General features: G+C 35.6%; 1 protein-coding gene across 2 annotated transcripts; it reads right to left on the reverse strand.

Moving 5' to 3' along the window:
• Positions 1–1,310: 1,310 nt before the first annotated feature.
• unkl (unk like zinc finger) lies at positions 1,311–16,155 on the reverse strand. Of its 2 annotated transcripts, XM_038287826.1 has the most exons (16): positions 16,034–16,155; positions 15,224–15,433; positions 12,461–12,637; positions 11,719–11,852; positions 11,468–11,603; positions 11,261–11,378; positions 10,968–11,052; positions 9,783–9,949; positions 9,328–9,516; positions 7,893–7,943; positions 7,633–7,810; positions 7,456–7,545; positions 7,144–7,374; positions 6,852–7,039; positions 6,146–6,403; positions 1,311–5,966 (listed from the first exon to the last, which is right to left on the reverse strand). In XM_038287826.1, exons 1-16 carry the CDS (start codon positions 16,096–16,098, stop codon positions 5,811–5,813), a joined length of 2,433 nt encoding a protein of 810 aa, XP_038143754.1. In that variant the 5' UTR covers positions 16,099–16,155; the 3' UTR covers positions 1,311–5,810. The 2 variants fall into 2 exon arrangements, with proteins under 2 accessions (XP_038143754.1, XP_038143755.1); XM_038287827.1 differs by lacking the exon at positions 9,328–9,516.
• Between the last annotated feature and the right edge of the window lie 814 nt (positions 16,156–16,969).

The raw sequence follows: 16,969 nt of genomic DNA on the forward strand, positions 1-16,969 counted from the left end.
GAAGCAACACTAATTTTAGTGACCTCCGATCGGCGTAACCGGGTGTCATTACCACCAGCGTGAATAACAATCTTACTGTATTTAACCTTATCCTTAGCCAGTAGTTTCAGGTAGGATTTGATGTCGCCCGTTCTGGCCCCCGGCAAACATTTGACTATGGTCCCTGGTGTCTCTAATGCCACGTTTCTGACTATGGAGCTGCCAATCACCAGAGTGGGCTTCTCAGTGGGTGTGTCACTGAGTGGGGAAAACCGGTTAGAAACGTGAACGGGTTGGTGGTGACCAGTGGGCAGAGATCCACGACTACGCTTTCTGCGTACAGTTACCCAATCGCCTGGCTGCTCAGGCACTTTTGGAGGACAGGATATATATATACATATATATATATATTGTTCACCCAAAGCAATTGGGTAAAATTAAATGTGTGAAAATATGTATATTCTACTATATATGTGTATGCATATATGTACAAATACACATAATGCTATGCAGAAATAGATTTTAAGTGTGAGAAATCTACTTTTATAAGTCTTTAAAATTATTATTAGAATTTATGTTGCATTCTAATAAAACGCCTTTAGCATGAATAGTAAGAAAGCTTACATTTCAAGCCAGTCAACATGATACCATCTTACCTGTTTGATGCCATGTGTGAGATGTTCCACACTGCAGTGATTTAAAAGTTCTTTATTTAATCATTTTTTTTAAGCCACCTTTCCTGCCATCTGCTCTAAAAGCTCTGGATCTGTACAAATATGTCTTTATATTCAATCTGAATCCATATACTGAATCCATAAATATGTATCCTGAAATAAAATATTTAACCGTTTTGGACTTCTCAGGACAAAATATTCACACGATTCAGATGAAAAATTATTTTAATTCTCAAGATGATAAAAATAATTTGTGAACTCTGTAAACCATTGCATAACTGTAGTGTAACATTTTTAACAAGTGTTAACAAACTATTAATACACTACAGATAATGTGATACACAATCTTCAATGTAGAAAAAAAAAACATCTAATATTCTAAGACTTGGACCTGCTTTTGTGTTCACAACACAAAAAAATATTAATATACAAACAGAATAATTTCTACAATTATCAGAATAGATTTTCCTACATATCCATACAGCTTGTCACAAAGACGGGACGTATTATAATCTATAAATAATGACTAAATCCACTGACATGAGATGCGGTTTCCTTAGATTTCACACAATCTTCATTAAAATTCCCCATGTTACCCTGAAAAAAAAGCAGTTTTTCTTAAATTATCTTATTCTAATAGAAACTTGAAAACTTGCATTTTTTAAGTTCTAATATACTTTATTGAATAGCAGTTCACAACTAAATGCTACATCATAATCAATTAACTGCGCTTCATAATACCTAGACTATTAGTTGAATATCTAATTTAGAACAATACATTCATTAATTCCCAGCTTTGTTATCAAAATAACATGTTGCAAATTTCTAAAAGTACATAAACCAGCTGGTTTAATGTTTAAATTCATTTGACTTCCTACTAATAGTTTTGCTTAATTTGAACAGCTCCATACATTACACTCATAAATGTACAAGATTGCATAAATTTTCTGGCTCTATTTTCATAAAGGTTAAGAACAACAACAACAACAGAAAAAAAAAAAACAATAAAAAAAACGACAAGTAAAAAAACACACAAACTATTCCAATGTAGAGTAGAGCTTCATGATACATGGATTAATATTCATATACAAGTCTTCCTATTTGGTGCTTTTTATTAAAACAAAAATAAAGACATTTTGGTGTTAAATACCTCATTCAGAACATAGAATTCAGGTAAATTCAGTGGTTATATATAGCTGGGGTTGTTGATCCTATATGGCAAATACAGACAAAGATTGGCAAGGAAAATGAAATCTAACATTTTTTTTTTTTTCAACTCAAACTGCTGAAATAATTTTTATTAACATTTTTTCTTTCAGCTCATACACCCTAAAAGCTCTGGACCAGAAGCCGACGCATTGCGGTGCTCCAAAATTATTTTAAGGCACAAATATTTTGATTCTAATCAAAGATTTATTTTCTGTTAAGTCAATCAAGATGTAATTGTTAAAAGGCACAGATTTATTTGGAATTAATTAGTCTGCTAAGAGATTAAATAAGGGGAAGCGAAAGCTGAATAAACAAACTTATATGGATTTTTTTTAAAGAAAACTTTAAACAGGGCAAGTGGATTTCTTGAAACCAACACCTACAGCAAACCGCAAAAGCAGTTGAGTTAAATTTTTGTCTGTATCTGTCATTGATGCTTCACAATCATTTTCTGTCCTGGGAAAACAGTAAATTTGACCATAAATTCAACAAATAAAAAAAAGAAAACCCCCAAAAATCAGAAGATATAGATTCACAAAGAAAGCACCTTACAGTCATTGTATGCCTACCATAACAATCAAAATGCAAATTTACTGATGATGAAGCAAAGTCAAATGGAATTTAATTAACACAGTATTGTAGTGAAGTCCATATGGCCACTTTAGAAGCACATATATCATTTACCAAGACGCTTTTTCATTGCAGACAACAATTAAAACAGACACTGAATTTGCGCTTAAAGTCAGCCAGTAGAGAAAAAACTGTCATAAAACATATTTTGTATGAATTGGACTCATGCATTTTTGAATACATTTGTGTATAAACCTGTAACTTTAGATATAAAAGCAAAGAACTTTATCTATTAAGGTTCTAGGTGATTTATCTCTTTTATTCAATCAATTTAGACTTCTTTCAGAAGTAAAACATGAAGAGTATTGGTTGGGGATCAATACGAGTCTTTGGTAAAACAAAAAAAAAAACAGACACTATTAGACGTCTAAGCAAAACCAAATCCTAGAAAATTTACATCCTACTGAAAAACCCCATTAAACTAGAAATCCATCCAAAAAAAAAAAAACAGAGTTTCAGCTGCTCTGAAAAGTTTTACCTCGTCTCAGTTTCGTTCAACTGACCTTTGTGCTTTCAACTATTAGAAACGGGTAATGTGGCCAAAGCTGGAGCATTGTTTGAATTCTGTTCAAGGGTTGATTTTTCTCTTTACAGTGCACACCATCAGGACAGCTACTAAACACCACTTTGGTTCATTTTGACATTTTTTCACACAAGACATCTTTAGCATTGCTGGCTTCACAGACAAAACAAAATAGACCAAAGGACTCTGCGAATTAGCTGCACTGTACACCTCTATCAGAAATATGATTCAATTTAATAAAAAAAAAAATAAATCTATAGCAGTACAGGTCAATGACATCATTTTGTATGATTTACAAAAGTACTAAAACCTTTTTCTCAAGTGGGTTTACAAACGATCAAAGTTTTAAGATACATAAGAGAATCTCATAGGTAATGAAATCTGATTGGATGAACAACATTCAAACATCGAAATGTATAAGAAGAAACTACATTAATACCTTTTCCAGTAGCAGCGAAGCTTGCAGAAGTAATTAAGCCTTAATTACATTATATAAGTTAATACAAATATCCTGGCAGTGTGAAACAGTGCAGACATTTTAAGTACTTTTTAACTAGGTGGTTGCTATATCGCATAACATGCAATACCAGATGTGTTTAGTCTGCCTTATATGCTATAATATGACCATTAAAAATGCTCAAATGTGATAAAGTTTATGATTTTTTTCCTCTGAGTTGCTTAATTGTCATTTGTGAGAATGTAAACAATGCGTTATCCCATATTCATAAGTAGCAAAAGGTTTACTATGAGATACATTTTTTTCTACTGAAATTAAAGCAGGAATAAAAAGTTTTTGCCTTTTTTTTTTTAAGATTTTCATTTTACACAGTAGAAGGTCCTTTTTTTTGTTAGAGGAACTCAAGGAAAACTCCTATGCAAAATCCAGCTCATGATCCGACTATAAATTCTTCATATTCTACAGAAATCTTCCAAAAAAAAAACATGTAAAAGCATTTTTGCTAATTTACTGTACAAATTTGAACGTGCCCTTAAGTTTGCCTACTCCCAAATGTAAAAACCTAATTCCAGAGAGTGAAGCTGCATCAAAAGAGCACCACAACAGAAGAATGAGCTGCTGGCTAGTTAAGATGGAGGACAGAATGGGGGGTTGTTTTTTTTTTTAAGGGTACAGTCAGGACGCAGGCACTGACAGTTTTAGTTGAAAATGTATTTTCTATTCCTTCTCTGCAGAAATACTTGCTGGAATTTGGCCAAAAATAATGGAATATACTCTTCTACACATCTATTCACATATGTTGATACTTTTGCAAAGATAAATGCGCAGGAACCTGTGCACAAGCTTCAACTACTTGTGTTTTGAGTTATCATACATAACCTTTATAACTAAGGCACTTTAGAGTCAGAGGCCGATATGTTCTAGACAAAGTCAAGAGGCTAGATCCCTACAAAAAAAAGAAAATATCACCACTTTAGGCTTATACCAAATACATGCTTATCTAATGAACAGCTTTGTTTTTAAATGTCTACATAACAATAATTACTGATTGAAAAACAGCCTTTTATATGTAGCATGTGCCTTACTGATATAACGGCTGCTGGTTATGCCTACAATGCAGTTTTAACTTGCACTTAATTGATTAGAATTTATAAATCTAACTACAGTAGAAACTATTAAGTACTTTTCTATGAAATCTTAATATGCAGAACCATGCTGTGTTTTAACAATATGAAACAAGAAATATTCAACTGTTTCACAGTACACACAGAAGCTTCAGACATTAGCTTATGTAGAAAAAAAAAAAAGTACAAATCTAGAACATGACAGTAAAAAACACCCACAGAAAAAAGCTTAAAGCAAATTACTATATACCCATTAATAAAGTCCCAGGTTAACAAAGTGCTCTTAATAAGAAATCAGACTTCTTTTCAAACTTAAGTCAAAATAATGCTTGACTGGCTGCATATAAAAAAACAAATGGTTAAAAATGTATCTATGATTTACCAAAAAGAATTTCATTTGAAGAGGAACAGCTTTAATATTTTTTTTATTAGAAGTTTAATATAGCATTAAATATTTTTTGGTGTTTTTCTAAAGTATAATACTTATTTCTACATCAGGGCTTCAACTAAAATGATGCGTTTAGACATTCGCTCTCAGACTTTTTCGTATTTAAGCATATTCCTCTTCCGTTAAAGAAACATTTGAGTTTTGCCCATTTTATGTTAATATCCCGTCTTCGTTTGTGTGTAGACTCAACATTTAGCTGCAAGTTTTACAATATTTGGTGGATTAATTCTAATAAAAACAATGTTCCAAACTAAATAAGCACTTAAAATAGATTCAATCTGGTTTTTCTAAGTATTTACTGGAAATCTTTAATTACAAAAAATCCATGCTTAATAAACACAAACCCTCACTTGCTTAAGCAAGATCATCTCATCGCTTTTACCGGTTAAACCACATTTTCTATAATATCTGTCAGGTTTGTGACTCACAAATCCTTTTTTGATTGTTTTATGGAACATAATTTACAATTACCCAAAATACAAATACAAAGGTGCCTGATCTATCTGTGGTAGATCTAACTTTCCAGAATTAATGTGAGCGCAAACAGGGGTCTAATGTAACATGTGCATAACGTGAGCAAAAAACAAATGAATTCTAGATTATGTAACCTTATTTTTAATACTAGCGGTTTTTGTCAGTCAAACATCATTTTATTCAAATATCATTTAACCACTACAAGAAAATGTGTTGTTTAAAAAATGTAGTATCTATTAGTAGCTTTCCAAAAAGAGCTAATTCTTTAAATAGTACCTTGAGTTACTGTACATCACCACTTTAATATTTCTGTACTACAATAAGGACATTCTGTTTTACTAGGCGCACAGGTTTCACATAGTACATAATGTTGGCAAGGTTGCAGAACAACGCAACGATCATGCTTTTGGCAAACTATACATTTCTTTGACTGAAGCTGATATATTACCTGTTGGGGGAAGAAAAGAACTGGGATCTGCTGCAACCTAGGAAATAAAAGCTCATGCAGATTTTAAGAGAAGAAGCATGCCGGACGACAGACATGGATGTGAGGAACAGCTGGGTAGAAACTATTTTAAAGCTATGCAGTTGCTACAGATGAAATGTGTGAGATCTAGGCTTTCTTACCCCATCTATAAGGTCTAGGTCATTACGTAGCTGACTCTGGATGGAGTGAAGCTTTGACAAGGGGAGCTGCTCAAGCTCGCCGTAGCTACGCAGAAGAGGTGTTCCAGGGCCGCGACAGAGCATATCAAAGTCTCCCTGGAGCTCCTTCAGCTTGCGGTCTGTTTCTTCCCATTTCTGCTCGGCTAGCTGCCGCTCCGCCTCGGCCGTCTTTGCTTGTTCCTTTGCTTCGAGAGCCTCTTTCTGACAAGCTTCGCAGGCCTGGAATGAATGGAGGTTTTTTTTTTTGTTTGACAGCATAAAAGCCTTTTTTCAGTGTCCTAAAAAATTGAAGTAAATATACCTGCCTAAAACATGCAAATTCAACCAGAAGAACGGGTCCCCACCTTAGGAATGGGGAGTCGTCTTGGGTTCTTAGTTAGCCTGCAATACCCAATACTGGTCTATGCCTCCGAACGGGGGTTGTTAGGGGAAATTGTTGGCTTGGCTGCCCCTATAGACCCCCCTTTCAGAGGCATGCTTTCTAAGCCAAAACAAGTTTTTGGGCTACTAGCTCAACCCGAATTCTGACAATTTTAACTGAAAAAGCTTCCTGGGTGGGAAGCAAAAAATCTTCAAACTTGGAAACAAAGTCCAGTGGATTGTTTTTAACTTTTTTGGATTGACTGTGACCTGGATGAATTAGAATCTTCACCACTATTACACCTACTTGTTTAACTTGATGCCAGGCCTCCTCCCATTGTTTGATCTTCCTCTTGGCTTCATCCAGCTCTCTAAATAGACGTGCCACATCTGCACTGCTGGCTGGGGAGGTCAGGCTGCTGAAAACTGGTGATGGACTCGGCGAGAAGCTGCCACTTACAAAGTCCCAAATGTTACTTGCGCCGCCATTCAAACCTAAACGCATATAGAGTATGGTTAAGCTGCTGAAACCTACTGAAGTTTCTAATGCAATCAAATGCTCGTAAGTTTTACAAAAAATCTAAATGCAACCAGCTTACCCAGGGAGTTCTGGGAGGTTGGTGTTCCCAGTAAGCCATGTTCTTGCTTGGCGAGCATGTTTGAAGCCTGACTTTGCTGGGAAACTGTCCCAGAAAGCAACGACTGTGACAGGGACTGGGAGAGGGAGCTTAGGGGGGAGGTGGAGAGCGATGATGAGGAATTAAACGAGGATGAGCGCGCCAGAGATCCTGGAATGTTGACAGGAGCAGATCCACCAAGCACCCTGTGACCTGAAGAAAAAAAAAAAAAAGAAAAAAGCTGATGTCTTCGTAACCAACAGCTGAGAGATTGCTTTTATAGATGTGACTTACTTGTCAGTCCTAAGCTGCCCTCTTGCTCCTCTAATTCTTTTTCAAGAGAGGCGACGTTGATATCACTAAACTTGAGGTCCAGCGCCGACCCTGATCGTAAACGAGATGAATCAGATTTGACATTTTACAACAAAAAGCAGCAATAGTTCCCAGCCTTTTGGTTTGACACACACTGACCTATGACAGACTCCACAGTGTTGCTCCCTGGATAGAACGGAGTCGCTTTTGCGTTCATCGTCGATAAGGTTGTGGGTGAAGAGCTTTCAGAGCCAATACTAGAGGCCAAGCTGGATGTTATGCTGGAGGTAAAACCTGATGCCAAAGGGTTCCCCACAGAGAATACGCTGTTTTGTGTCTGACAAAGAAAGCAGAGATGTTATCAAGCTCTTGAGTAAAATCCTTCTAAGAAAATATAGAAACACAGAACACGTTCAAACCTGCTTTTCTTGGTCCAACAGTTTGTGATCCATATGTCCCTTGATTTTAATCTACAACAGAAGACACAAAAGTAGAAAATCTTAACAAGGAATGACGTCATCTGAACAGTTAAGAGTTCTTTAAGTGACATTTTTTTATACTGAGCAACAGGTAAAGAACATCTGTGTCTTTATTCCGGTCTTTTAGTTTGTACCAATAAAAAGACTGTAAATGTTAAAACCTCTGCTCTCTTTTTGGTGCTTGAAATGTAAGAACTTAGGTGAGATACCTATACTATTATAAAACTTGAAATCCAACAAGCTATAATGGTCAAGATTATAGCTTAAAAGTATGAAAGAGGATTCTGTGGTGGAAAATATGTCCAATGGCTGTTTGTGTATTTTCGAATTGTGTGCGTGCATCAGTGCCCCCACATTCGCAAAAGTTCTCTACACTGGAAACGCCTCGCCCGTAATTTTGAATTTCACCAAGAGAGGCAGCAATTCCAATTTATATTCCAGGATGCACCTAGTCAGCAGGAAATCTCCTTAAGAAGAAGAGGTTTCTGCCGACGTTATCATAGCAAGTTATATTTACAATTTGTTAATGTGTTTTTGCTGCTGCTGCAACAACTTACTTTGGGATTTCAAATGGCAAACTCCGCAGTGAATATGTTTTTTTTTTTTTATAAAAACGTATAAAAAAAATGCATGTTATTGTTGAGGTGCTTAGCCGGCGCTCCATTTTGTATATTTAGATTAAACACAGCAGTACGCTTGAAAATAACACTGGTTAAACTTTTACCAATCTAGATATGTTGTACATCGCTAGAAAGCTTAAATTCTCCACAATTCAACCGCCGTTCATTTTATGGACACCATAAGACACAACTTATTAAGATATAGCAAAATGTTAAATTTCGGGACGGTATGGAGGGGGGGCATTCAAAATGGACCTTCCCAGTCCAACACCAGCCGAATGGCAGCCCACTTCCCTGCAACTCCCAGAAAATACCCTCAAACTTCCACCCACTGGAGTAACCACCTTATTCTCCTGGCTGTGCATTTTTTCACTCTGGCTCCACCCTTTCACTGAATCACAGGGTCTGACCAGGAGATGACGCTTCTCTTTAGATCTTAATGTCCACAAATCATGATAAAGATTTATGTCTAAAAAGGAATTGTAGGGGACCAGCCAAGGCCCCATCAAGGAAAGTGGGGATATTTAAAAATGGTTACTACTACAAGTGCAAGAATACCATCCATTAATTAAGTCATTTTAGATTAATCTGGACACTTATGTTTTGGGGAAAATCCTCTTTAATATCTTTAAGCTATTAAATTAAAAAGACAGCAGAAAAAAATAATGTAAAAATAAAGCTGAGTTGTAATAAAAAGTGTCTTAAATTGGTAGATTTCTATCCTTTCTAGATCTGAACAGAGCAGTTCTGTGTACCTGATCCTCACGTTCAAAGCCGGGAGCTTTGGGATAGTTAGACGTCAGAGATGAGACAGTGGATGTGGTGGACTCTGAACATAAACTACTATTAGTAAGGGTTATTGGCCTGCTGATGGATCCCACTGGGGATAACAAACTGTCGCTTCCTGAGCTTGGTGTTACAGTGGAGTTACTAGAACATGAAACCTGAGAAAGAAAAGTGCACATGACTTCAACAAACGGATGATAAAAAATAACAAGTGAAATCAAAACTGCTTTATCAGACAGACAACAAAACTAATGAATGGAATGAAAATCTATAAAACAGATAATGCATAAAGCAAAAACATGTACGAATAAAAATAAAAAAAGGTAAGTATGATAAATATAAGAAAAACAAAGATAATGAGTAATGTAAACAATTTCACTCAGTTAGTTTTGCTATTTGAGGACTGAAATCAGAGGAAACATACATGTCCTACTTGTCCATTGCTAGTAGTTGCGTTGGTGCTAGGGTTGGCTCCACTGGTCCACTCAGGGATTGGACACTCAGAAAACTGCTGGGAGCCCAGCTGGGACTGTGAACTCGAATGTATTGCTGACAGCAATGAGTTCATGGTCTCTTCTGTAGAAGGGATTCCTGAAAAGATCCAAAATTAATCCATCAATCTAAACCATACCTATCAAACTCAGGCTGTCATGGCAACTTATCCAGCCTACATAAGCCAAAATGAGGCATAAGATGCAATACAATAAAATGTTGTTTTTTTTAAGAGTAACAACTAGTTGAATTAATTGTGATTAATTGATAATTGAAATAATTGTTAAACTAATTTAGTAATCAATGAATCTTGAAGGAACATTTAACTATCCGATTAACAATAAATTAATCAAATAAAATAATCAGTAGAATTAACAATTTGCAAAATATTGTAACCCTAGAGTAAAGGAATAATACCAGAGCAGTTTCATACATACAGCGGCAACCAGCTGACAATGCTGAAGTGGCCCATTATACCACCGAGATATGAAACCCCTGATCTAAACCGTCAGTATAACAAGCTGTAGCTCTTTTTACACATTACTTATGAAGCTTCTGCTCTGAGAAGATAACATTTGTGACAGAGGTGGTGCATTAGAGCATATATTTGCTTAAAAATAGGAAACAGGAATCGTAAAGTTAGAAAGCTGTCCTTCGAAAAGACAGGGTGCAACTTGTTTCACCTTTAATACTCATTTTAGTTTGTCTCCAACCAACAAACAATAAGATAACATTTCAAAAACACACATCATGTTTACTTGATGATTAGTAGACATGGCTTATTGTGTGATTCCCACGTTATAATAACCTTAGGCTAATATAACTGTGACACAGGTTTAACACAAAAACGTAAAATATATAAGCGCCTTTTTAACTGCAGTTTTAAAGCAGTTTGACTTCCAAAGCAGAGCTGTCATAATTTTTGTTTTATATAGTCTGAAAGTTTAAAAACAAATCTCATAAAAACAGATTTAGAACAATGGTAATGGCATGAGGAAAGATTTGGATTTTCTTGATAACTGGGTCATAACTAGTTATCATTTCTACTAATGAGAATTTGAATTGCCATTTTGAAATAACACAGTAAGAATTGTAAATTTCTGATATTTAGACTTACTTTCTACATGTGCAAAAGCACAAAATGGTCCTCGGGGACAATATCCTGTTTGTCGTTTGTCATTGCATTTGGTGGATTTGTAGATCTAGAATGAAAAAAACAAAAACATTCTTTGGTCGACGAGACGATAATCTCAAGAATATTTCACAGTGAAAACTCTGTTTAAGAACAACTTTTTTGCAGAATTTAATCCCAAAATCTGGCATTTTAAGGGGTTTCTAAACAAAAAAAAACTCAAAAATTTAAATCAATTTCTAATGAATAGTTAGAACAACTAAACAAGCCTCACTCACTTCTGGGTGAAACTGCTGTTCCGTACGAGAGTGACAATACTGGCAACTGTCTCCACTGTCACATTTTGAAGGCTCGCCCCATTCGTCACCATGTTTTACATTAGGACAAGGAGTTGACCTGCATGCAAAGAATTAAAAACATGTTAACACTTTAAAGAAAGGATGCATCACATTTTTTTTTTTAAATACTACTGCTCAAAAGCTCACCGGTACTTGAACTTCCTTGGATTTCGCCTTCGATCCCTACTGTTGTGGTAATGGGGACACGCGTAGCCTTGTCTACATAGTCTTGGCGGCTTAGTACACTGATCTGTTTTATAATTGGCTAGCACGAAGTTGGTATCTGTAAAGTAAGAAAAATAACCTTTAACATTATATTTTTAATTTTATTAAGCAAACAATCAAATAGGTTGGCTCCTTTCCAACTAGAGAACATTTGCAATCTTCTTCAAACTCACCTTTCCAGCGTGGATCTTCAGTCAGCGTTTTCTCGATCATAGCTTGACTGGCCAGAACACCGGGCTGCAAATCAGGGATGCCTTCCCCAGACCCCAACTGGCCATTCTGGAGGGCCTCTTGTGCTTGGATCTCTCTGTGACCAAAGAGAAAACAAACTTATTTCATGCTTTTTTCTAAAGACAGAAGATCCTAAAACCACTGCAATATTTAACATGAAAAAAAACAAACAAAAACAAATAAATAAATATATATTTTTTTTAACCATAAATTTAAAAAAAATATATAATTTTATGGCCTTACTTATTCCTAAAAGGTTTATTATATGCGTTTTCAAGACTCACTGTGAAGCTCTGACCTAAGGCTGAAACAATTAATCCGATTGTGATTAATCAATTATTGAAATAATTATCAAATAATTTAGTAATCGATTAATCATTAACTGGAAAATAGACTCTAAAACATGCCTTTATCTGACAGAGTGACCCATTTAGATCAGTAATTATACCAAAAAATAAAAAATAAATAAACTTTTTTCATATGTCAATATGCTCTGTCCAGAACAAGCCTATCCAGACACCAGGTGAAACTTAGTTTCACCAGGTTTACTTTTGTAAAAAATCCTCCTTAAGGAACCTTTTTCTCTCCGATTATTAATCGATTTCCAAACTAATCGTTAGTTGCAGCCCTATTCTGTGCACAAACCAATGCAGACATAAGAGAAGGGTTTGCTTTTCACATCACCTGATATCATAGACTGGAGGTCGGAGATCATGTGGTCCATGAGCAAAAGCACAGTGGAGGCCATTCTTCACACAATGCCCCCGAGCATCCGTCTCATGTATACAAGTGCCAGTCTTGTAATATCTTAGATGGTACTTGCGCTCTGTGTCACCAGTGGTGCGGTGTAAATAAGGGCAACTAAGAAAACAAGAGAACAGAAAATGGAGATATTTGATTAAATGAAACGATCTTCATTAGATTAATGTTATTTCAAATACAGCTGGGTTTAGATTTGATCATCTCCATAGTGTAACTGCAAAAACAAGCCTGTAGCCTTAATTATGCATGATTTGTCAGGATAATTACATAATAAGATATATAGCACATCTTCATGGTTGCAAGAAGCTGCTCTAGTTGCAGACATTTTTTTTTAAACAGACAGCCCTTTAATGCTCTGAAAATGTGTGACCAGCAAGCTTCTTGAAAAAAAAAAAAAATGTCCTTTCTTGAGCTGGAGTTGCCATAGCAACACACAAGGTCATACAAAAATAGCTTTTATTACAGAGGAACTGTAAGGATTGCTGCATACTGTACATGTTACTTTAGTGGGATTTAATCAATGTGGTATTGTTTATAAGTCACACAACAAAGCTGGATTATTTGGCGAGAAACCGTCAGCCCTTCTACCATTTCTTATAAAAGTGTATTTGTATCAGATAATAATTTTACATTTTCTAAATTCTTAAATAAGGCTTCAATAATTGTTTCCATCCATTCTAAAAAAAATGCACAGAAATGCTAGCTGTTCAGTTTTAAAAAGAGCATATTCACTGAAAATAAGGTTTTTCATGTTAAATGCAGAATAAATTGATTTTTTTTGCACAGATTTGGCTTGATTACTCCTCTAACTCCTCTAACGTTTTAAACTCTATATACTTCAGTTAATAATCATTACTTAATCAGTTGCCAATTATCGAAATATTTGATTAACCCACCTAATATAATCGCTTTAGTACTTCTGAAACTACTTCAAAGACACTTACTTGTACTTTTTACAAATGAAAAAGTATTTTCATACACTGCTTAAATATTCTTCATTATCATTTTCAAAATAAGTGGACAACAGTGACATCATAAAATTTTTTGTAAGTGTACCTTTAGTTGTGATTTACTTTTTACGTCTATCTATAAAACATAAAATGTTAACACATCCATTGCAGATTATTTTATTTTTTAAAGCAGATATATGTGACTTAGTGTCACAACTTTTTCAGATTTCAATAAGTAAAGAAGAACATAACCCCAGAATTTCATCTTCTCTTAATGTAGACAGTGGTTGATATACCAACATATACAATAGTCATTAAGCCCCACTCCCACAGACTGACACAATGGGTCCCTAAGCAAAAACCCTTAACCCCACACTGCTCCCCGGGGGCCGCACAATGACAGCCCACAGCTCCCCAAGGGGATGGGTTAAATGCAGAAATTGTATTTTGTTTCTCTGTACTTGTGACAGTGTAATGACAATAAAAAAAAGCTGAAAAATAAGTTTTTTTTATGTTACTCAATGAGAAGGTTTTCTGAACTCCACTTGTACTTACATCTCCCAAAACTCCAGCTTTAAAGTCATATATTGAAGCCATGGCCACATTAGTTAATTTAGGCAGGGCTGTCAACTCTCACCCATTGGGAGTGAGACTCACCCATCTCAGTGTCTTCACACACTCTCACTCCATATTCCCAATTTCTCACACTAAAAAAATGACATTAAAACTCAACTCTGTTCCACTTATGTATATGTATAAAAATACCATGCTGGTCAAAATCCAGTCTGCGTTTTTAATACAACCTTAGTGCTAACACACAAGGACCATGTTTTGCTCATAAGTTTAATAGGGCAATTATTGCTCAGCCTAGTGCATTTAGGATTAATTAAACCAACACAAAAAAACACAAGAAAAAAAACATTGCATTTTATTTTTTAAAAGATCAACCACCCAAGAAAAGACCAACCACATTCAGAGAGGGTGTGCAGAACAACTCATTTATCCTGGATTCATAGAGGAGAAACCACAGGGATGTTCTTCTTTTATCATTACTTATCTTATTAATTTATCTTTATTTTGGTCCATTGAATATGTTTAAAAATGTAATTTCTATCACACCTTTCAAATGAAACATCCAGAGAAGTGCTGTCTCCTGTCAATGTTTAGCAGTTTTGTAAATTGTAAGATTGGTTGTAATTAATAATATAATGAAGATTCTTAATCCTTAGCCTATTACCAAATACTCATACACAGTGTAGTTTGCATAGGTTTCGATTGCACTGGTTCCTGTATCAGTGCCAGGAATCCAGTACTTATAAGTTCTCCATTGTTTAATATACTTGAACTGCAGAGAATTATTAATTAACAAAGTTAAGTATATTTAAGATGCAAGTATTTTAGCAGAGCCCATTCTGCTTTATTTAAATTCTCTAAAAAACACCAGAATGTAGAAAATAATGTATATTGTGAGAAAAATGTTAGACATAACTTCAGATCACTTATTGTTACTCAGTAACATTTACTGTTTTATAAAAGAAAAAATCCACATTTTGTCACTTTGTTTGAGTTAAATCCTCTGAAAACCTCCAACCTTTAGCTGCACCTCATCTAACCCTGACAGGAAACTATTTCAAAATCTCACCCCAAGGTTTGGTGAAAAGTTGGCAGTCCTGTGTAGGATGTCACTGATACGTGAGATACTTTGCATTTATTGTAACTGTATTGTAAGACTTACTCATCTCCATCTGGGCAGATGCCTGTGGTCTCATCGTATTTCGTGCAGTAGACGTCGGGGCTATAGTTAAAGGTCCCGTCTCTTCTTCTGATAGGTCGTCTTCGGCGTTGGTTTAGAAAATGCCAATGAAAGCAAGTAAAGGGTCTGTGCTGCGTACACTTGTGCTGGAGGAACAACGGGCACTGCTCCGTCCTGAACTCCTTCAAGTAGCTGCAACATGGAAGAAACACAAAGCAACGCCGTTAGCTGGGCTTAAAAACGTATCTCCGGTTAGCAACGAGCGGACAAAAGCAAAAGGAAAAGCACGGCGACGCGTCGTGTCTCGCTGTAGATTACTATAGAGTATACACTGGCTCCCCGAATTCTGGACGCTAACTACGCCCTACTTTTTACGTAACGGTTGTTCACAACATCCGAACGTCCGCCTATAACTGTGCGTAGAAAGAAGGAACTTGAAATAAGGCCGAGCTATTTACAAGCAGAATGTGAGGGAGTTCCTGGCTAATTATTTAGCTAACCAAAAACTCTGCATAGTTTTAATTACACGATTCAAATATATTCTGTGGCGAAACCACCTAAAAACGGACTATCGTAAACAAAGCAAATGGAGACGTTCCTCTTTCGCTTGACGCTGGTGTTGTTAGCTGTCGTTGTAACGTAAGGCAGTCACAAAGCCAGGAAAAGCACCATGTTTTAACGCACATACGAGAGTTGAGGAATAGCAGGCGTGCAGACGCATAAAGCTGCACGAGCGGTTGGCATTTTTGAAATTAATTGTTTTTCCGAATACTTCGCAGCGGCGTTACTCACGTATAGTGGGTAGGTTTCTCGGTTTGAGGAGACGCATTGGCCGCCGTTTTCGAAACCGACGGCATTTTCAGTCAAAACAATGAAGTGCGCATGCGCTGGGATCTGTTGCTCCTCTGTAGGCACGTCCGCCTGCACGCAAACACAGGGAGCGCGGAAAAAACAAACTGATTATTTACATCCCAACATGAGTGTCAAAATGCAAAAATAAATAAATAACAATAATAACTAAATAAATAAATATAATAATAATAGTAAAAAATGTCAGAATTGTAAATTTACAGTCATTTTTACTATTTTTTCAAGGCTCCACTTTAAAAAATATGAAATTGTCCATAGAGCTGTTCCAAACGAAATTTCTTTTTGATTTAAACTTGTGTAAACAAAATGACAGATATTAAAGGCAAGATTAGGCTGGAAAAAACATGGAAAATAGAGAAAACCAAATTAGTATTTTCAATTGAGCCTTGATCAAACCAGATTTTGTTTTTACAGAAACCTCTGACGGTATTTGAAATGTGTTCTCAATGGAAAAGTTTAATGTTTATTAGTTTTTTAAACCGTGGTTATACAGATCATTCATTAATAAATAAAACGTTTAGCTGTTTAGTGTTCAATTTTAAGCATCAATCCAGATAAATAATTCAATTTTATCATATTTATTTTGGTATTTCACATCTTGATTTGATGAAAAATAATACCCCCAAAAGTTTTATATTCTACTTTTAAGGGCTGACCTACTTGGTAGCACTGATGCCTTGCAGCAAGAGGGTTCTGAGGGTTTGAACTCCAACCTGGGTCCTATCTGTATGGGGTTTGGATGTTTATGATTCCAAAAACATTACCTTTATTTTAGCTGATATGAATTGCCTTTTCTAGCTACAAACAGAATGTTAATAAAGGATTAATTTGTGCACTGACAGATTTATGGACAAAAAT

Source organism: Cyprinodon tularosa, unplaced genomic scaffold, assembly GCF_016077235.1.
Source record: "Cyprinodon tularosa strain WSP-4 unplaced genomic scaffold, ASM1607723v1 ctg246, whole genome shotgun sequence".
Lineage (NCBI taxonomy): Eukaryota > Metazoa > Chordata > Actinopteri > Cyprinodontiformes > Cyprinodontidae > Cyprinodon > Cyprinodon tularosa.

Excerpts from the sequence above, each read along its gene's own strand:
- unkl (XM_038287826.1), bottom strand. The coding sequence starts at position 16,098 with ATGCCGTCGGTTTCGAAAACGGCGGCCAATGCGTCTCCTCAAACCGAG. Across the intron at positions 12,638-15,223 it reads ATCTGCCCAGATGGAGATGA|TTGCCCTTATTTACACCGCA; the intron begins GTAAGTCTTACA and ends TTGTTTTCTTAG. Across the intron at positions 9,517-9,782 it reads GCAATGGACAAGTAGGACAT|GTTTCATGTTCTAGTAACTC; the intron begins GTATGTTTCCTC and ends TTTCTTTCTCAG.